The following is a 22,340-nucleotide window of genomic DNA, read 5'->3' as shown; positions in this document are numbered from 1 at the left end:
CGTATAACTGGACCTCAGCAGACGAGCGGGCGGACGAGAGTGCTTACCAGGAACGACTGGCAGCAGGTTCTGGAACACAGGGACACCGCTCTGTCGCCCCGGTTCTATCAATTCATCCAAGTATTATCTGGGTCTGCTTTAAAATCATGTTACAGCAGCAGAGAAGAGCGATATGCGACTCCTACCGGAGCGGCCGCTGCAATGCTGCCCAGCCCTGCAGACTACGGATTCACGAGGACGTCCGGGGCCGGGGGCCAGCGGTCTCCCAGCACGACTTTGCAGAGCTCTTACTGGGACAGCACGTGGTCGGACAAACGTGTCAGGGACCATGGTGGCTGTCAGCGACCATGAGGGCTGGAAGTGACCACAGCAGGTTTCAGCAACTGTGGTGGCTGTCAACGACCGTGGTGGCTGTCAGTGACCGTGGTGGCTGTCAGCGACCATGATGGCTGGGAGTGACCACAGCGGGTTTCAGCGACTGAGCGGGTGTCAGTGACAGTGGCTGGGAGTGACCACGGTCGCTGAGCAGGTTTTCCTGAGCCACTGAAGGCCGCAGCCACTGCTCGTGGGAGTCCAAATTCACGCTCCTCCTACCAGATCCCAAGTGCTGTTCTGAACCGGAAGGTGCGAGCAGCCATTAGCGCTGACCGTGCCTAGCAGTCGCTGAGTGTCCACAGGCTCACAGTGTCCCAGCGCTAGGGGGCCTGGGAAGGACCTCTCCAGGAGGGGATGGAGGCTGGGCACTGGCCTCCTAACGAGCGTGTCCAGCCTGTGTTGGCGTCCGCACCAGCACACGCTCGCCTCAGCCGTGGGGGAGAGTGGCGAGGATGTCACCGTGTGCTGGGTCACCTCTTTGCTCTACAATCCCTCTGTGACGGTCCCTTACACCAGCAGGTCCCAGGACCCCCCAGGTCTGAAGGTGTCCCCTAAGGAGGAGGGCTGTGTGCTCCTCTGCTGTCAAGACCCTGTGTGAAGGTGTCCCACGTCAGCACACGGTAAAGTCAGAGACTGCGAGGGCGGGCGAGCCCAGAACGTGTGTGGGAGGTTGTTGCCGGTCGACACTCTGGGGCACTTCCTCCTGTCGGCGCGAGAAAGGCCCAGCTGGACACGAGGCGGGCGACAAGTCACGTGTCACTCACGCAGCCCGCTGGAGGACACCGCCTCATCTCACACCGCACAGGCCGAGGTGCATGTGGTCTACGTGACGAGGGGCGTGACTGCACAACAGCCAGCCACAGGAGCACCCAACTGAGGAGTGGCCCTTGGGAGACGGAGACACAGACGGCGAGCATCCCCGCCAGGAGGGGAGGGCTTGGGGAGCGTCGGCAAATGCTGGAACGGAACTGCGGCCACAGAGAGCCACGGAAAGGACATGCGATTCCGAGTGAAGATCTGGGCGTGGCCCCTGCCAGGCCCTCAGCTGCGCTCTGTTCTGGAGCATTACCTGCCGACCACGGCACCGCAGAGTACACGTGTTCGAATGTTAACACGCCCGTGTGCATGGGACGTGGGAGACAGCACATGCTCGTGTGCATGGAAAGTGGGAGATGGTGCATGCCCGTGTGCATGGTAAGATGGAGAGAGCATGGATCCGTGTGCATGGTAAGATGGAGAGAGCACGGATCCGTGTGTGCGGAAAGCAGGAGACAGCGCACGCCCGTGTGTGTGGAAAGCCCACCAGCTCACACGCTCCCTGCTGAGGAACAGAGCACACCCTGAAGTCGATGGAAGGGACAGTCCGAACTAAGGTCACACCTTGCGGCAGCCTCTCCGTCTCCACTAGGACGCAGAATCGGATGCAGGGACCACGTGGTGGCAGTGGGCTCACACGGGTTTGTGCCCGGGACTGCTGAAGGTGCCGGGTGCACACACATCATGTCTGCGCACACACATCATGGTGGGCTGGGGCTGGGTCATGGCCTGAAGACCTCCTTGGGGACCCTCTCTCTCTGTCTCTCATGAAAGAAATGGATTTTTAAAAATCGGATGCAAAAGGTACAACAAAAGCTCTAAGGTCGTGTCCAGACTGTGCGGCCTCTTAACAAGTGAGGGCCCTGAAGCTGCTCGGGGCCCGGGGCCTTGCTGTGCTCTGTGCTCAGTGAAGCCTGCCTAGGTGAGGAGGCAGCGCGGGTGAGGGAAGCCTCTAAGGTGTGTAGGTTTTTATTCTTTTTTGAGATTTTTGCTATGGGGTGCATGTACTCACCAGAAACAGAGAGACAGAGAGAGAGAGAGAGAGGGAAATGCCCCCTCAGGGGAGATGGCCATGCCGCAATCCCTTCTCCTCCACTCTCCTCCTAGGATCTTGGACACATATGCCCATATGTCCCGTGGGAGTTTTTCCAGCCACCCGGTCTGGGATTTGAACCGCGGTCAACCATGGGAGGGAGTCCAGCATCCAGCCACTATGCTACACCTCCTGCTGGCCCTGTACATTGGGATTTTACTGTTAAGAGAAAACAAAGCTACAGAAAGTGAAAAGCCCAATCCCAAGGCCTCAGTAACCCCACCAGCACAGGCGGCCAGAACACATCTCCCAGTGAGGCCCACGGCGACCACCAGCTCCTGCAATCCCACCACAGGGCCCAGCTCCACTCCAGGCTCCGAAGCTGCTCACAGCACGTGAACGGAGCCCAGGCGGGAAGCCAGGTCCCCGTGGAAGACCACACCTGGCAGGGATGCCGGCTGCAGGCAAACAAACGCCTTGTGCCCTGGAGCACCGGGCATCTCCAAACCGCTTCTATCAGGCATGGGAGTGGGGTTAGGACGCCACGGGGCCTTCCTCCTCAGGTTCCGGAAACAAGTGGTGGATGATGGCTGAGGACAGACAGGCATGTCATGGACACCCTGCCCTCACGCACAGGGACTGGAAGGCAGGTCTGGGCGTGTGGGTCTCTGCCCGGCACCTCAGCGCCCTGCCTATTCCGAGACAGCCGACAGCACTCCTGCCCCTCCATGGGGGACATGCAGACGAAGGTGCCCTTCGACCCTGCCACAGTGCAAACAGCTTCTTCTTCAGCAGGGCCGGGAGCACGCAGCGCCATCGCGGGGACGCGCCGTGGGGCTGTCTGGGGCTCCTGTGCCACACCCGTCGCCCAGTGCAGACCTGACTGTGGGTCTCAGGTAATTGCCCCTTCCCAGCCTTTCCTGATACTCTTCCGGAAGGAAAGAAAAGCGCAAAGGCTTAGCATAATCCATGGCTCTCCAAGTCACCCCGCCTCCGGAGCACTGAAGTGATGTGGAGAGCCCTTCAGGCTGCGAATGACAGCCTCAATCCTAGCCTGGACGAGCCTCCTCCCGGAGACAGGCGCGGCCCTGGCCAGGTACGTCCACAAAGGCTTTGTTCGCGGCTAGCCAAGCACAGCAGCGAGCTGGGACCCTGCCCGGGCCAGGGCCGCGTCCTGGGCTCCTGTCCTCGTCCCGGGCCCGACGCCCGCCCACACTGGGCATGAGGCCGGCTCCTCAGTGCTCCGCGTCCCTCTGCTGTCACGTGTGGGTCACTGGGCACCACACGACACCGTTGTCTCACACCGACACCTGCCGTGCATTCCGGGTGGCACACGCGGGCACTGGGTAAGAGGCGCCCACTCACGCACACCTGCGTGCTGGTCTGACTCCCTGTTTCTTGGAATATTTAGTTTTCAACGTTTTCTTAACATGATTCTGAAAGACGGTGCGGACACGATTGCTGGGACGTCCACATCCAGGAACTGGCTCGCCGGCCCGAGGGACTCGGGGTCTGCATCTTCCCAGCTTTCTTTACACCGAGGGTGATTTAGGAGCATGGGTGTTGTCCCGCGCTTGCATGTGCAAGGTTCTGTGGAGCAAGTCCAGTTTACCCCTCAATACTTATCACCACTGCCGTTTACTTTTTAAAAAGTAATAAATTCTAATCTAGTTCGCCAATTTCTTGAGGTTTCCAAAGTACCTGTGACACCGTAATCAACAGAGAGTTGATGTGGCTACTACAGCAGGGAGGCCTGGCTCCACAGAGAGGCAAGTCCCTGGGAACCCTCCCTCCGGGCCACGTGAGGCCCGGTGCCGGCAGAGGCTCTGCTTAGGCTCTTGGGCCTGTGTCCTGGACCTGAGGTGAGGGGCTGGATCCCACATGGCACACGCAGTTGGATTCCTGGCCCGGCAACTTGAAAAACACGCCGGACACCCAAAATCCGGAGGGGAGAACGGAGAAGGGCCGTGACGTGGCCATTCCGGGGGGGGTCCTCGCTTTCCCTTGCCCTGTCCCAGACTGTCTCAGGGAACACACGTGCCCAAGACAAAACCGGACAAAGGAACACGACGCATCTTCTAGAGCACAGCCTCTGAGCGCTCACCTCCGGGACGGTAACGAGAGCGCGTGGGTGAGGCCGAACGGCACCAAAGCAGCCCTGGCAGGGCCAGCAGAGTCGACCGGGCGCACACGCTTCTGCCCAACCGCCCGTGCTCAGGCCGAGGCCATCAGCACGTCCGTCCGGAGACCGAGGGCTGTGCCGGCCCTGAGTGGGACTCCCGAAGCCCGGAGCACTCCCTGCACTGCCCTCCCATTCTGTCCTAAGGCTAAGGACGGACACGCGGACAGACGCGAGTAGAGCCAGACCCCGGAGGTTTCAGAGCACCCTGAGATAGACGCGAGCGTGCCGTCCTGGCTCAGGAGAGGGACCCGGAGCTCCGGCTTCAGCGCTCGAAGCAGTCGGGCCCGTCGTAGCTCGACTCCAACACGTGTTTGCAGACGGGTGTGAGGACGGGTGTGAGGACGGGTGTGAGGACGGGTGTGAGGAGGGGTGTGAGGAGGGGTGTGAGGACGGGTGTGAGGACGGGTGTGAGGAGGGGTGTGAGGACGGGTGTGAGGAGGGGTGTGAGGAGGGGTGTGAGGACGGGTGTGAGGACGGGTGTGAGGAGGGGTGTGAGGAGGGGTGTGAGGACGGGTGTGAGGAGGGGTGTGAGGAGGGGTGTGTCTCGTTCCGGGGAGAGCCGCACTGCCTTTGAGACCCTAAAAGCTGAGAGCACAGTATGTCAGCTCTAGTACGAAGTCTGTAGGCAGAGTTTTCAGTCTATTTCACAAATAGTCATGTTTGCTTAAATCTCAAAAACATCTCCCCAAATCTTACGGGAAATCCCGCTGCGCTCTGCTCGGGCTCCTGAACTTCACTGCAGAGCAATGGCTTCGAATCGTCACACGTGCTGGGCAGAGGCACAGCTGACGACCCCAGGTCAAGGGGCTCAGATGTCGGACATGGGACACGAGAATTCTGACGGTGCTCCCGAGAGAGTTCTAGAGCTCGGGACCAGATCTCTGCTGGTAGCTCCCGGGTCTCCACCTGACTGCTAGCTTTCTCTCCTCGGTCCTCCGAGGTTCTGACGGCCCTCTGGGCTCAGCGGTGCCCTCTCCCGGCCCCGATCTCTCGGGTACTGCCACAACACTCACTCACGCACTGTGGCTGCCCACGTGGTTTTGCTTTCGCTTTGTTTTTCTAAAACAAGGTAAGTTATCAGAGACCTGGGGCAGTATCCTACACAGCTCTGATTTTTTTCACAAAATTTCTCATCAGATACCCCTCAATATATGTTTGTTGAAAGAATTATGAAGAAAACAACCAGATATTGAAGAAAAACTAGTTACCGTTTATCTGGCACCAAATTTCCTGCTAGAGAACAGCTCTCTCAGGTAGGTTTAGGCTGCCAGATTACCTCTAAGCTTTTAAAATTGTGTGGCTTTTCGATATAAAATATGAATTAATCAAACTTCAAGTTTCAACCAGCCCAATCTTATTTATAGCTCTCTTTCAAAGCAACTTAAAAGTGGCCTGTCAGCTTTACCAGCCTGCAGTAAGACAGTAAAAACGCCTTTTTCTCTGCGACTACGAACCACAGCCTCTGTGAGAGTCTGTCTTAGATATCAAGGAATTTAAAAGAACTAAAAGGGGCCCAGCAGATAAATAATGGTTACGTCACTGGACTCCCACATAGTCGACTGCGGTTCGAGTCCTGGACCTGGTGCCTTGAACTCACGCCTGGTGCACGCGCATGTCCAGAATCCCGAGAGGAGAATGGAGGAGAAAGAATTGCGGTGTGGCTATCCCCCCGGGGGGTGATTTCTCACTTTCTGTCCCTCTGTCTCTGGCTCTCTGGCAAGCACACGTACCCTGTAGCAATATAGCTCTAAAACAAAACAAAAGAATGAAAGGAACTGGCAGACACAGAAGAGAGACACATGATCACGCGGGGAGGGGGCGGGGCTGGGACTGGGGTAAAAGGACATTAGCTCATTCCCAGCCAGGGGAGATTACAGCCTGTGCAGCAAGCAAGTAATTTCCTTGATCCAATAAAACACTGTCATCGCAAGAGTCCTTCCATAAACATACAAGCGCACCACACATTTTAGTAAAGTGCTTCAGGCAGTGGTATAGGCGCACGGCATCTGAATTACCTCTTCCACTCTCTTACTGCTCAAAGAATCCTAAAAACAAAAATGTCTCTGACTTCTCTCTCAGTGTAAGTACAATTTTATTTTGAAAGACACTTCGAACACGTTCACTTACTAAGATCAGCTCAGCGCACTGACGTGGGGGTGCAGTGGGCTTTGTCACGGAGATCCGTGCTGGGAAAGCTCTGAGCTGCTTCTCCACTAGGGCCCCTCCTAAGGACCCATCACCGTTCTGAGTTCCAGGACCACTGGCTGCTTATTTCCACCTGGAGTTTTGCCACAGGGCACATGCACCCTCCGGAGAGAGAAGAAAAAGTCAGAGGGAAAGCGAGAAACCCCCCCGGGGGACGGTCACACCACAATCCCTTCTCCCCTGCGGTTTTGGGCACACATTTAACGGCCAAGCATTTTTCAAGCTGCTGGCACTAGGACGCAAACCGAGGGCAGCCACGTGGGAGTCTAGCACTTAATTTCCATACCACCTAGGGCCCCTGGCTTGTTTGACTGCTTGTTTTTTCTTAGTAAGAAAGAACCACTGACGTGGAAGCCTTACGGGAGTGTTGGTCTAACCGCCCTGAGCCCAAGTGTAAGGCGGGCTTGACCTCTGGCCAGACTTCCTCCACGGGATGGAGCAGCAAAATCACTCGCTGCAGGCCGTGAGTCCGGGCCGCCCTGCCCAGCTCCCGCCGGCCGTGCACTGGCCTTTGTTCTCCAACCTGGTGTCATCAAAACCCACTCGGCAATCAGTCACTCCCGCAGGGCACCTGGGCGTCTGGCGGCCCTCCCACGGAAACCAGACACCACTGCTGCTCCCCCGCCACCCGCCTCCAACACCGCTCACAGGCCCCTATGACAGAGAGGCACAGGTGGGCATGGGGACACGGCCGCCAGCTGTTCCACACTGCCATTTAGCTAGACCCCACCGGACACAGGGTTCGGCACAGCTCAACGCGCAGACGAGGGCTACGACTGCACACACACACACACACACACACACGCACATGTATGCACGCATGGACATGCAAACACACATATGCATGCACAAGCACATGTACGCATGCACGGACATGCACGCACGAACATGCAAACACACATACACAAACACACATGCGCACAGACATGCACACACGCACACATGGAATGCACGTACAGACATGCACATGCACACATGTGCAGATGCACATGGGCACACACATGTGCATACACACACACACATGTACAATCAAAGTGCCAGCCTGTGGTGAGGCAGCTGAGGTGGCTGGACACCACATGGCTAACTGCATGGTTCGAATCCTGGACCCGGAGACTAGAGAAACGTACCAGGCCTGGGTGTGGGCCCCAAATCTCCAACGGGGACAAGAGAGGGGACTGCAGCGGGACTGCCACAGGAGGGTCTTTCTCTCTCGTTTTCTCTCCTGCACCTCTGAGGGCAGGTGCTCTGACGTGTAATCAGGAAAACAGCACAACTTAAAGCAACGTGAAGACAAGTTCTGTTGGCCGTTCATAGCCCCCCACCGCCACCTCTGCAGGTGACTCAGAAAGGGGCCAGGCTGGACAGTGCTGGGGTGTCTGTGGCAGCGACCCCTCATTCGGGGAGAGAGGAGGCAGCACACTGCTGTAATACTACCTGACGCTTTCGGTCAGAAACCTTAGATTAAAACACTTTAAAAATAGAGTAGTTAAGAAAACAGTTAAGAGAAACTGGTGGTGGTTTATTCCACCCTCATATGAACCATATTAGGAGAAAAAGGGTCAGCCAGGCTTACAGCCGTTTAGAAAAGATGGGCAGCATCGTACCCAGGAGGAGCAGTTCTACGTGTGGAGATGGAACCGCTACAAAGATTCGAATTTGTATTTGAATATTTTATTTAAAAAATAAGAATGGTTTTGGAGCAAGTTTTGACACCAATTTTGTTACTTGTCACATTAAGGCTGAGAAACGAAGCCCTTAGTGAGGGCTCTCAGAGAGGAAGGGGGAGTCCCATCCTTGCAGGCCTGTCAGCACTGTGACCAGCGGCTAGGCTCGGAGTACAGCACGCCGCGTGTCAGGACGTCCAAAACTAAACACGACCTCCTCTTTGCCCACGCTCCAAACCCCGCGGCTGCCGTCGTGTGTGGCCTCCGGCAGAAAACCGGCCTGCACCGCCTCCTCTCGGCTCTGCTTCATTTCTTCCCAAACAACCCCTCACTGCTAACCTACCAGGCTTTCTCTCTGCCTCTTTTAGCAGGAAGGAAAAAAAATTAAAGCATTATTAACTCCTTAGGTACAACCATAAAAGCAGAATACACTCATTTGGTATCAATGTGCATGGATTTTTTCCTCATTATTTAAGAATGGGCAAGATTGGGGAATAATATTCCCATAAATAATCCACTGAAATAGCATTAAAATGCCAAAACTTCAAATGTATGTGGAAAATCTAATTTTTTTTAAGAACAAGATCCATAACTAGCGATAATTTCAGGTAAAATTCATGCTAGAGTTATTTTTAAAACTAAACATCCTATAAAACCCATAAAATAGGGAGAAAAAATTCATTTGTGGCTTATTTTAAGGTACTTCAAAATCAAGAAAATAATGAAGTTATTACATAAAAACATTTATAAAACATATATAAAACATTTAATGTTAGAGCAACATCACTTTATGCAAAATGATGAGGCATCCTTTTTTTTTTTTTTTTGAGAGATTTTCACTGTAGGGCGCGTGCGCTCGCCAGACAGACAGAGAGAGACATAGAGACAGAAAGCGAGAAATCACCCCCCAGGGGGGATGGTCACGCCGCAATCCCTTCTCCTCCATTCTCCTCTTGGGATCGTCGGCACGCACGTACATGCGCCCGGCGTGAGTTTTAAGCCACCGGGTCCGGGACACGAACCGCGGTCGACTACGTGGGAGTCCAGCGACATAGCCATTACGCTAACTGCTGGTTCCCGAGGCATCCCTTTTTAACTAGGTGCTTTATTACTCATTAGTTGAAGGAAAAAGAGAATGAGTAAGTTGTTTTTCAAAGCGAGTGTACTTTTTCTTATTTTTCACTACAGTGTATGTGCATTGCCAGAGACACAGCGAGAGACAGAGGGAGAGAGATGGGACGTAGGAGTGACCCCCGGGGGCTTGACCACTCCACAGTCTCCTTCTCCGGGCTCCTGACCGGCTGGTTTCTCATTTAAAAACTATGGAATGCTTCACGAATTTGCGTGTCAAACAAGCTGTCCATAATCCGTCTCATAAACAAATGTGTCCGGCCTCATTTAAAACGTCATTCTTTTGTGTCTGCAGAGGGGAACATTCTGGGCTGGCGATGGAGCAGGTGAACGTTGGGGAGCCGACAGAGACGGCCCGGCCATCAGGCGGCACTGAGTGCCCCAGCCCCACGGCGCCAGCCTGCACTTGGGGCACACTCTGAGGAGGCCACGAAGGGCCCTGGCCAGAGGGGACAGCCCGGACACAGGAGCAGGCCGCTGTCGGGCACGGTCCCCCCGCTCTCAGGCGCAGTCCCCTGCTGTCAGGCACGGTCTCCCACTGTCGGGCACCTGATGTCGGGCACCTGCTGTCAGGCACAGCTCCCTTGCTAGTGAGCTCTCCCTCCTCCACGGCAGCAGATGGCCAGTCAGAGTCGGCTCAGACACTCGGGGCCCCCGCCGTGCTGGGGACAGGAGGGGCTGGCGCACAGCCAGCGCAGACCCACCGGGAGGATGCCCTCGTGGGCTCACGATGAGGGAGAGGACGCCCACCCACAGCAAGGACAGACGCCGGCCATCAGAGTGGATGCGGCTGGGGGTGGGGGCTGGCGGAGCACGGAGCATGCGGCTGTGTCCGAGGAGCATGTGTGGCCTCCAGGCCCAAGCACTTGGGGACGCTGCGTGAACGGGCCCTGCCGGGACTGCTGGGGCGCTGAGCAGTGAGAACCTGGACTCCGCCAGGCCTGCGCACTCAGACCTGTCTCACTGCAGCCACCCTTCGCGGGCAGCCGCTTGGAGTGCAGTGGGTGGTTCAGAGACCACGGCCGGAGCCCGGCCGGGCAGTGGGGAAGCGCAGAGACACACCGGAGGACTGACACGCTGCAGACAGCCTGCGAGGCAGGCCCTTTCTCTGCAGTGACTCCCCAGAGGGCCACGTCCTAGGGCGACGCAGCTGTGTCGGAGCTGCTTCCTGTGCGAGGCCCATGATGACGAGGCCCCTCCTTTCTCCCCATCCCTCTCCCTGCAGCGGGGCAGGTCGCATTTGTGGCCAAGAGAGCTGCCCAGGGCCACGTGCACCATGTCCCAGCCTCCACCAACAGCCACGTCAGAATGTGCTAAGTGGAGGACCAGCAGTTGGCTTAATGGCTATGTTGCTGGACTCCCACGTAGTCGACCGCAGTTCGAGTCCTGGACCCAGTGGCTTAAACTCACGCCAGGCATGTGCATGCGTGCCCAAGATCCCAAGAGGAGAATGGAGGAGAAGGGATTGTGGCGTGGCCATCCCCCCTGGGGGGTGATTTCTCGCTTTCTGTCTCTCTGTCTCTGTCTTTCTGGCAAGCGCACACGCCCTATAGCAAAAAAAACCTCTCTGACAAAAAAAAAAGATGTGTTGAGTGGACCCCCAGGGCCAGCACCACACGCAGCCCCGCAGCCCCTCAGAGCTGGTGCAGTGACAGTCTATGGGCAGCACATACCCAGAGGCCATGTTGGTCAGTGTCCCATGGACCCTGGGGCCTCACCACCACCAGGCACAGGGCTCTGAGACAGGGTTACGGGCGCACCGGCTCAGTATGGCTGGGTCACGGAGTGCTGCAGCCCGGCCCTCGGGCTCCAGGGGCCCTAAACAAGCCGTGAGAAAATGGGACCCAGACGCTGGCTTACCCCGCTACCAGAAAACAGCGTGCTCTCCCACCCGGGCACGACCCACACACTCTCTGAAGACCGTGGGGGAGGAGCCGCAGGGAGTGGGCAGAGCACCTCCTCACACTGATGGGTGCTGGTCGCTGCTGGCGACTGGGGACACGCCGGCTCTCAGTCACACTCACAGGGAAGGCTCAATCTGGGCTCCAACTCGGGCAGAGGGGCGAGGCTACAGGAATGGCCGGGGCTGTACTTACGGGCGGGACGATGCTGTAGTGGATGCAGAACCCGGGCTCGGCGGGGAAGTACTCGTCGGACACGAATCTGATCCTGATCTGGTTCCCTCTGGACACCTGCTTCCCTGGCACGGCGCCGGAGCCACACCAGCGGCCTAAGAGCGTGCCGTCGCTCGGCTCCTCCACCTCCACGAAGTCGTACCTGTGCGGGGACAGGGTGGGCATCAGCGCTGCCGGCACTGGGGCTACCACCTGCTTCCGGCCAGCGTATGGGACGTGCCAGCCCTGGGCTGCGGCAGGGACAGCCCAGCACAGCCCATGGTGCAGCACGAGGTCCCGGATCGCTGCACCCAGACCGTAGCTCCCAGTGGAGAAACGCGAGGCTCCCTTCCCTTCTCCTTTGAAATTAATGTCTTTATTTTCTAGAGGAGTGAGTGTGAGAGCGGGCACCCTCGACAGGACATCACCATGCCGTGGCCCTGCTCTGCTGTCCAGAAGGCCAGGGTCACAGTCCTGCCCACAGGTAGAGTTGAGCCAGGACATGAACGCAGGGCCTCGTCGACGGCCCAGTATCAGCACTGGTCTACACCACCAGCCCAACTGCCTATAGCACCATGGCTAGGCTGGGGAAACTGAGACCTCTATGTCAAGCCCTCCAGTTCTGCTGTTAACAAATTCCAAATTCACTGAACAGCGATCTTAAACTGAAACCTCATCTGACATCCCGTTTGTGAATACGCACCTGACACCTGGGACATGCAGCCTTCCTCCGAGTCCCACCCTGCGTGCTCCAGCTGTCTCTGCTCACACTGTTAGGGGTTCATTAAGAAAAAAGCATCAAGCCAGCAGATGGTGAAGCGGCAACATTGCTGGGCTCCCATGTGGCAGACTGCAGTTCAAGTGCCAGACCTGGTGGCTTTGAAATCATGTCGGGCGCATGTGTGTGCATGCCCAAGATCCCAGAAGGATGATGGAAGAGAAGGGACTGCAGCGTAGCCATCTCCCCAGGGTGATTTCTCACTTTCCCTCTCACTGTCTCTGTTTCTCTCTCTCTGGAGAGCACACATGCCCTACGTCAAAAACCTCTCTAAAATGAGAAAGAAGTTGTCCTCATCTGAATACCCTATAGGGTCGCTGTCCTGCAGGGGAAGGGAGAGCGCAGGGCGACCTCGTGGAGCTTGTGGCCGACTTGATGCCGTTGTGAAATAAACCGGGTCTGCACAACAGCTCCTGGGTTCGCAGCCAGGCAGAGGGCATGCGAGTCTGAGGCGTGACTTCACCGCAGCGCTTTAAACCCTGTCTAGTTCTGCAGTCCGTGAAGGATGAGTGCAAAGAGCGTCTGGAAAAAGTACAAGCTCTTTGTCTGAAAAACAGCAGAACTTAGCGTACATTACTAACCGTTCATTACTTTTCTCATTTGCTAGGGTGTGTGCACTTGCTAGAGAGAGAAAGAGAGTGGGAACGTGAGAAAACACCCCCCGAGGATTAGCTACACTCCGATCCCTCCTCCGTTCTCCTCTCGGGACTTGGGCAGACAGGCACACACACCGGCATGTTCTGTAAGCCCCGGGTTCAGTGCTCGAACCATGCAGTCAGCCATGAGGGACCCAGCTGCCTCAACTACCATGCCACCAGCTGGTCCACCAACCGCTTAACAGATAACGCATTTCAGATATTTTTCCAGAGCTGATATCATACAATAACCGGATTCTAAAAGTCATCCAATTATTCTACCATTCACCTTATAGTCATATCCAGTAATTGCTAAGATATCTACAGAATTTAAAGTGTTAAAATCATTCTTTACTATGGCTTTCATCTTCTTCATAATCAAACCAATAAATCCCCTGGTTAAACAATATGGTTACAGAAACACCATTTTTTTTTTAACTTAAATCTTACTCAAGACTCTGTAAAACAAAACAACTAAGGACCTACATCGGAGTACACCATACTTCACTGCTGAGATCTTCCAGACAGAAATAACGTGATAAATAAAAGTACTGTAGCTTTCTTTCAAATTGTTTCAGAGTGTAGAGTGAGCTGTGGGAAGATACCGCATGAGTGCCGTCCCCGTCCCTAATAAAGGTCTTGGTCCTAGCAGAGACCCTCCGCGGTGAGACTCGGGGCAGGAAGAGGGTGTGGCTGTGACCGAGCACACTGCTCGGAGGAGACGTGAGGACAAAAGCGTGTGCCAGCCCCACGGACATGCGACATGAAATCGCGGATACCGTGCTCGCACTCGGAACCTCTTGTGTCTGGGAGACAGTTCTGGGGACCAAGTACTCCTAACCACGCGGTCAGGTTGCCACGCCCAGCACGCACAGCCGCCAAGTCAGTGCTGAAGGGGTTACTACGCCGATTCGGTGGGCCAGCAAGCCTCACTTTCTCGGGGCAACCTGAGACTCAGCACAGCCCGGACAGTTTCGGCACGCTCCTTCTCTCTAACACACTCAGGACCAGCGGGGGCTATGTTCTTCTATGCTAACAAACAAGCCTGGGGTTGTAGACAAATCTGTGTTCTCATGTGGGAATTTACGTGCCGTGTGGACAGAGGGTGGCTTTCTTACACCCCAAGTGTAAGGAGTGTGCCAAGAGCGAACTCTCCGTAAACAGTGTCAGAACCCAGCTCCCTGCCAGGCCGTGAGCTGCCTGCAGCTGTTTCTGCTTCACGCTAACTAAAACGTGTGTCGTCTGCAAGAGCTGCCCCATGGGCAGGGGACCTGCCGGAGTGTGGGCCTGTCAGCAGGGGCCTGAGGCCCAGCTCTGACTGTCAACCAGAGCCCCCACCCGCCCCGTGTTCCTGACACACCACCTGCATGCTTCACGCTGGGCCTAACTGCAGAGTGCGTCTGCCTCTGTTCAGACTGGCCGAGCGTCTGCTTCTGCAGCTGGGGAGGTCCTGGAGCCATGGAAAACAGAAGTGACCACCTCAGTACCTTGTGCCTGTTTACAGACGACCGGTGTGTGGGACACATGCCATCTGCGACTGGGAAATTCTTCATGAAGATGTCTAAACCTCGTGATAAGTTTCGCAAGACCAACAGCACATGGCGGAGTGATTCTCTGAGAGTAAGGGTCCTACCTTTGAGAAACGGTTGTAATTGTACATGCTGGGGCTGCAACAGACAGGCCGCGAGTTATCTCAGAGATGGAGAGCTAGACCAAGGAGATCTGGCGCACGTAATTACGAGAGGACTGAGACACGCTCGGGAAGGGTGTCTGCAGCCGGAATTAGAACCGGGAGGGGGTACTAGGAAAGGAGACAGGGAGGACAGCAACAAATAAAGAGCGAGAATTTACACAGAAAGGAGTGAGGAGGATGGGTCACAGGGAAATGCACTTGGGGGTGTAAGTGCTGTTTACGTAACCTCATTAATTAAATACAAAAAACCAGACTAAGTTATTGGCAAGCTAGAAAAACATGTATTATAACACTGCCTGGAAAAGTAGAAAAAGTGAACGCATAACTCTAGAAGAAAGTGAAAAAAGTCGAATATTTATCAGTAAAAAAGCTGCAGAGACAAGGGGCGTTATAGGCGAGTTCAGCCACGAGGGCGCTCGGAGGGGCCAGGAAGCCCCGCTGTGCCCTGTGCCCTCCGAGCTCAGGCCCCGGCCACCCGCCATCTGCTGTGGCTATAACGCTGTGGACTGAGGAGGCTGAGTGAGGCTGGCAGGACTAGCGGGCTCGGTGCCTGCCTTTTCTTTTTTTAGATTTTTGCTGTAGGGTGCGTGCACTCTGGAGAGATAGAGACAGAGAACGAGAACTCGCCCCCAGGGGATGTCCACACCTCCTCCCTTCTTTCGGGACTTGGGGCACTCATATGGGCCTGGGTCCGGGTCTAGGACTCAAACCGTGGTCGACCTAGCCACTAGGCCACCTACACCCCTCCCCCCCAGCACACACACACGCAGCTCCTGACCAGCACGACCTGTCTCCAGCCACACACCAACAGTCCGCCCGAGCACCTTGTACCCCGCCACTGAGAATTCTGGTTTGAACCCTCTCCTGTGTTTAAAGCTTATGTACTGACTTCTCCAGTGAGAGGGATGGAGAGGCAGGACAGGCAGCCAGTCACGGTGCGTGTGAGCCTGGCCCTGGGAGGCCCTGGGAGGAGGGCCCAGACCCTCCCCAGTGACCTCAGTGTCAGGGAGGCCTGTCACCCCTGCCCACAGCCGGCCCCTGTGCGGGGGGCTGACCAACCCCCTTGTGCAGGACAGAAGCTCTTCATTCCATTCACCAACACCCTGGAAGTCTGAGTGCTTCTCTGCACCTGTGAACTGTGAGGCCGGCACGAGGGCAGCTGGGCCCGGCCTGCGTGGTGGCTGAGTCTCGGTCTAGAAGGGCCTCCTGGAACATACACTGGCTTCCCCAGGCCCCCTCCCGGCCTCCTCTGGCCCGCCCGGCCTCCCTGGCCCATCTGGCCTAGGCGCGCACCTGCAGGGAGGCAGCGGGGTGAGCGGAGGCAGCGAGCAGACCAGACAGCCTGGCAAGCTCAGATCCACGACCCCCCAAGCCCATCCCGGAGTGAGGTCCCAGAACAATGGCATGGGTGCTTCTGCTGGCTGTCCTGTAAGGGCAGACAGTGAGCTGTTGCTGGGCTAGTCGTAAGTGACAGCTTATGGGCATGTAGACAAAACACCTTCACTTGACCAACCGTCTCACTGTGCTACTCAAAGAAAGCCAAGGAACGAAGTCTGAGAAATGAAATTAACATTCTACGTGGTGTCGTCTGGTGAGTAACAAACCAGGTGTCCCTGCCCGCTGCCGAGGGGCTGGGCCTGGGATGGTGGACCCCCACCCCATGTGCCCCGACCCTGAGCTGGGGTCGTGGAGAGGGCGATGACAATGCGCCCAGAGAGGTGACTTACAGCACACGGTTCAGGCAAGGGCCTGGCGGGGTCACACCCCAGACTGCTGGGCGGAGAGCCCTGAAAGCAGGAGGTCCCGGGGCAGCTCCCCGCCAGGCCCGCCCTTGGTCCTACACGAGGCCTGTGCTCCCCACACACAGCCGTCCTGCGGATCCGCACTGCTACGGTTTCTGTCTATTTTAAATATTTCAGTATTTCCTCTCTTTCTGGGTGAAATCCCGTCGCCCAGCAGCCACAAGTGACATGCAGACTTCCTCAGCCTCTGCTCAGGACCCTGCTCCCCGACCCCTTCCTCAGGCCATCATCCCTCCTAGGCCAAGGCACGTCCCTCGGCTGGGTCTGCCGCCGCCACACAGCCACTCCCACGGCCATTCCTGCACTTCGTGTCGAACCTGGACCTTCACAGGCTACTTGACATTGGTGCCCTCCATTCTGGCTACGGGCAGCCAGACAGCTGACAGGGCGGGTCCTGAGCCTGGCACCAGAAATCACCACAGATCCGTGTCCTGTGGAAGCTGGGCTTCGCGTCACCCCCACCAACGGCTGCATCCTACTCATGACCCCATGCGGGCGAGCGTCAGCTCCGGAAGGCTGTCACTCCCACGCAGTGCCAAGGCACCCGTCCACCCGGCACCTTCATGGGAACTGCGCACAGGAAGGTACGTCGGCCTTAACCAGCAAACCGCGGACAACAGTCCTTTTGTGAAAGAGGCTCTTCTATAATCAACCCAGTAAAACCTTAGAGGGGAGATTACAGCATGAAAAGTGATCTGAAGTCAGCAGCTGCTTGCATTTTAAACCGGAGGGCACGGTTAGGGTACTCCGGGAGCCAGGCTGCTCCATAAGGAGGCTGGGACCAGAGCGGATCCAGATTGCGAAGCTCAAGATAAGCAGGGCCAGGTGGGTTTAAAAATGTGTTCCTAGAAATCTCATTTGGCAAAGTGGGCATATTTTAACACTCGAACTGTGACTACCATTCACACAGCTCCATGGGGGAGGCTGGGTAGGAGAGGCCTGCGAGCCTGCTGTGTGCGCCCAGCCCCACGGACCAGCCGGGGTTGTGTGGGACGCGGCGCGGAGCCTGCAGGGCTGAACCACGTGGCCAGCTGCTCAGCTCCCAAGACGGCCCGCAACGTGGTGGCTGGCTGCCTGCAGTCCAGGCGAGCTGCAAGGCCACGAGAGGGGGCTGCCGTGTGGCCAGGTTCTGATGAGGGGGCCCCATCTTCGTTCTCTTTCATTAAAGAAACAAAGTAAGCTTAAAAAGAGATGCTTGTGTCTGGCTGCCTGCAGTCCGTGGTTGGGCTCCATGGCCCTCGAGTGTCCTGAGGTTGGAAATCCGCGCATGCCCTCCAAACTCGTGCAGAGCCACGGCGCACGGTGGGGGGGAGATGGTCCCTCCTGCTGTGGTTCAATGGACTCTGGGGGTGACGGGGCATCCACGTGGGCCTAGTGGGGAACAAGGTGGGGAAGAGACGGACAGATGTGGGTGCTCTGCCCACCACGCAGGAGAGAGACGGACAGACATGGGAATGCTCTGCCCCACCACGCCCCTGCCCATGCCGCACCACGACACGCCATATTCTGGAGGTTCCAGCCTCCCAAAACCAGGAGCAGGAACACTCTGCTCTCTAGTCGCCTACACTTGAGTGCTGCGGGGCCAGTTCCAGTGGACAGCTGGTAGCCAGACAGACAGCGACGCGGACTTTGCTCTGGTTCCAGAGATGTCCATGCTGGGCCTTTGGACGGTCCAGAGAGCAGCCATCCCTGCCCTGAGAGCAGCCACAGGAATGGAGGGCCCGGCACGGGGCGGCAGCCCACAGCCCCACATCCCCCACGTGCGAGTTGCATGCTGCCAGAGCAGGAGCGTGACCTCAGGAAGTGTCGGACAGGGATGGCGGGGACAGGAGGCTGAGGCCGAGGGAGGTGCTGGTGGATGGTGGAGAGGCTGAGACGCAGGAGACAGCAGAGGCCGACCCGGTGGGCCCCGTTCTGGGTGCTGTGGACCAGCCTCCCCCTGCCAAAACACCACATGGAACATCTCGGGGCATAAAACCAAAGCATCTCGTGAGCCAGGAGCGGAACCCCGGGCGTCAGACCAGCTGGGCTCTCACCTGTCATCTGAAATCCTCATGGGGATTTTCTAAGCGACAGATTGTCGAAGGGGAGTGAACAGTGACACGTGCCCTGGGCGACCTACACACGGAGCTGCCCAAAGAGCTTTGGAGGAGTCAGGATCCAGAGAGCCCTGTCCCGTGGCCAGAAGGCAGGTGGGGACTGTCTGAAACCTGAGACAAGGCCCGTCTGCCCGGGAGCCTGCGGTGGAGACGCTGTCCCAGTGCCACGTGCACCAGCCACTTCCTCCCGTGGATCAAGAGACACACACGACTTCCTCTTCAGGGCCACAAGCCCGTCAGGGAGCCTGGGCTCTGGTGGGTGTGCCCCGCACCTCGCCAACTTTGAGACGTGCACCTCCTGTTCCTGGTTCAGGCCCGGACGTCTGGTCCCCCCGGCCAATTCTCCCACAACTTCCGCGGCAAGTCCACGCCTCCTTCGAAGATGGCACAAGTGAAGTCCTGGTGCTTCTCGGGCCTTCTCTGACTCCCAGGAGGGCCTGGCAGGGAGTCGAGGCGAGCTGACACTGACAGCATCAGCCAAGCCAGGCACAGTCCGGGCCTGAACTTCCCTGGACTCCCGGCCAGCATCCCCTGATAACCCGGCTGGCCACTAGGGCTTGTGGCCACTCTGAACTGTGAGTGTTCGAGCGTCACTTCCTTCCGACCCCCATCTTCCACCACACTCCAGAAACCTTCCTCGCTGTGCACCTGGGGTGTGGCCGACTGGCCTGTCCTCAGGGCCAGAGGGAACGCGTCCCCGTAGCACTTCTCTGGGGTAAGAGAACACAGCGGGTTGGCTGAGGTGACCCCAGGTGTGTGTGACGAATGTCCCCACCCTGACAATGCAGGTTCCAGGCTGGCAATGTCGCGATGTCACTTCGGTCATCCCCCGGGACACTGTAGCCTCCGCTGCAGCAAAAGCAGTATTTGGTTATCTCAAGCAGGACCTTTGCAGGAGGGCTGCCACCTGACGCGTGAGAGACCAAGACTCGGGAGAAAATTCCACTGTGGAATAAACCCTGGGCCGTGGAGGGGCTTCTCCTCCCAGCCTGGGCACAGGTCCCAAATCATCCCTGCACTCCCAGCCCAACCTGTCTGCCCTTGTCTCCTTTTAACTAACTTTACTGAGGAGCTCCCAGGGGCTGTGACATCTCTCCTGCCTCAAGGTCAGCACGCCGGCTCCTCAAGGCCAGATCACCACTTTGCCCTGCGTGCCTCCCCTGATGGCCTCTCTGCCCTCCAGGCCTCCCCTGACGGCCTCTCTGCCCTCCCTGCCTCCCCTGATGGCCTCTCTGCCCTCCGTGCATCTCCCCTGACGGCCTCTCTGCCCTCCGTGCATCTCCCCTGACGGCCTCTCTGCCCTCTGTGCATCTCCCCTCCTGCACCTCTCCTTGAACTCTGTGCTGGAGCAGATGCTGCCCGGGCCTGCCTCACTACAAGGCCTCTTATCTCCTTCCTGAGAACAGTAGCAACTTGGCCTGAACGTCTGTGCCCTGAATGCTAGGGGGTTAAATCCTGACCCCAAGGTGACGGTATTAGGAGGTCGGACCTCTAGGAGGCCTGGCTGGCAGAGACGCTGTCCCAGGCGGGGGCTGCAGGGAGAATACCATCCACGTGTGTAGTAGCGTGTCTCCAACACCCCAGTCACTCCGGAGGCAGAGGCCACAATGGCCAGTAAAACCCTCTTCAAAGTAAGAGGCCCCAGAGACCTGTGGCCCTTCGACCGCTGTAGACACGGTGAGGACTCAGACCCGTCTGAGAACCTGGAAGCCTCCCCACCACACACAGAATCTGCTGGTGTCAGACACGGACCTGCAGCCTCCAGAGCCCGAGTGGTGTGGCCACTGAGTCTAGCCACTGGGCCCTGGGCTTGGTTCCAGCAGCCCCGGAAAACTAAGCAGTGCAGAGTGCACATGCTCCGGCCCAGACGGCCCCTCCAGCCGGCCCTGGACCTGTCCGGGAGGCTGCCGAGTCCTGGGCCCTGTGCTCTCGTGCAGGCCAAGCGAGCTCGCCACGAAGCAGCCGGGTACCGGCCGGGCACCAGGCGGACCTGTCTGGCTCATGCAGACCCCACGCAGTGTCTGCTATTTTAGATCTTTCTTGCCAACGTGGCCAGGACAGCAATTCCATTGTTGGCCAATCCTGGGCCATGTTCTCAGGCCCAGTTCTGCAGGGCAGGGCAGAGGCTGGGGCTGTGGGACAGGGCCCGGGGGGCGCCTGTGGGTCCCTCAGGAGCAGACACACAGATGGCACACGCAGGCGGCACACGCAGACAGTACACGCAGGTGGCACACGCAACTGGCACACGCAGGCAGCACACACAGGCGGCACAGGCAGATGGCACATGCAGATGGCATACACAGGTGGCACACGCAGATGGCACACGCAGGTGGCACACGCAGATGGCACACGCAGGAGGCACATACCGGCGGCACACGCAGACGGCACACGCAGCGCAGGTGAGCTGAGCCTCCTTTTTCACTCATGCCTTCCTGGGGCTAAGGAAGCTCCTGGTCGGGGCCAGGGCACCCCCATCCCTGTGGGCTGAAAGCAGTTCTGCCTTGTTAGCTGTGTGGCCACAGGAAAGGGTCCTGGGCTGGCCTCATACAGGGCCCCCACATGCCCTCTGTCCCCGCCCACGGCACCACGCAGTCCTGGGCTGGCCTCACAGGGCCCCCGCATGCCCTCTGTCACCGCCCACAGCATCACGCAGAAGAAGAAACCCACGGCCGAGAAGCGCAGTGACTCGCAGAAAGCAGGGGTCTGGCTTTGAGGTCTACACGTGAGCTGAACAGGCCCGCCCCTGTGTTAAGCTAACAGTCACGTAGAGACGGCAGACGGTGTGGACCCCATTATGGCGAGGTGTGGAACAGACACAGCATGCCAAGGAGGGCCTCTGGAACCCGGCAGGGCCTGGCGGGGCATGGTGCCTGGGCCGCTAGCATGTCGGCTTCTCCCCCGCCCCGACTGCCCAGGCAACACAGCCTCTAAACTGCAGACGTGGGAGGAAACGAGGGGCCGTAGAGGTCACGGCAGGGGCCAGTCCATAGCCTGGTGGTTAAGGCAGCTGGACCCAGGCCCAGACCTGGCAGTAGAAAAACACGCCAGGTGCATGTGTGTGTGCCCACTGGGGGGCTGTGGTGTGGCCTCCCGGTGTTCTTCTCTCCAGCAGAGATCACCAGCCCTCTGAGAAGACACGCGAGTGGAACAGCCGGGTGAAAACACCAGCGTGGCTGTGGAGAGCACAGTTTGGCACAGCCCAAGGGTGCCCGGGCGGCTGTGGCACGGACCGTCCAGGTCTCTGGCCTGGGAGTGAGGGCAAGCACCGCGTGGCCTGGACAGCAGCCCTACAGGCGAGGCCAGACATCACAGAAGGAAGAGGATGTCACAGAGCCCTCAGGACGGGGTCAGGGGGTGGAGTGGGTGAGTCCCGTAACCATGGCAACGCCAGACCTGCGGTGGTGGCTGAGCACACGCGACCTCTGCACACGGACGCGACTGCACGCGGCGTGGAATGCTCTCATGGGTGTCGATGGGGACACAGAGCACTCTGGCAGCTTGTAAAGCATGCTGGGCGGAGGCAGGGTCTGGCAGGGCCTTCAGGGAGCAAGAGCCCAGACATGGCGTTGTGGGGCTGAAAGGCCAGCAGTATGATGGGTGGGAGGTCATTTCCGACTGCACCAGTTGGTGCCAGCTGCTAGGAAGGTTCTAGACCCATGCTGTCCCCACCTGGCCTGGCAGGGGGGCACGCGGCTGACTCCACCTTGGGGCTGCGTGTCTCCGGCGCGATGAAATGCCCAAAGACTTTAGACCCAGGCTAGGTGCAGGTGTGTCCCCGTGCGTGTCCAGGGGACCAGCACCTGCAGCGGCTTC

At 57.8% G+C, this 22,340-nt stretch overlaps 1 protein-coding gene across 1 annotated transcript in view; it reads right to left on the bottom strand.

The window, feature by feature from the left end:
* The window catches only part of PDGFC (platelet derived growth factor C), a 38,101-nt gene that overhangs the window by 13,283 nt on the left and 2,478 nt on the right, over window positions 1-22,340 (bottom strand). Inside the window, exon 4 of the mRNA XM_027766565.1 lies at window positions 11,503-11,683. Coding sequence (XP_027622366.1) covers window positions 11,503-11,683 — 181 coding nt within the window. The remainder of the gene's footprint in view (window positions 1-11,502; window positions 11,684-22,340) is intronic.

The sequence above is a fragment of the Tupaia chinensis genome, unplaced genomic scaffold, assembly GCF_000334495.1.
Source record: "Tupaia chinensis unplaced genomic scaffold, TupChi_1.0 Scaffold143591_1, whole genome shotgun sequence".
Classification (NCBI taxonomy): Eukaryota; Metazoa; Chordata; class Mammalia; order Scandentia; family Tupaiidae; genus Tupaia; species Tupaia belangeri.
The sequence above is the reverse complement of the archived record's forward strand: the minus strand, read 5'-3'. Positions and strand labels throughout refer to the sequence as shown.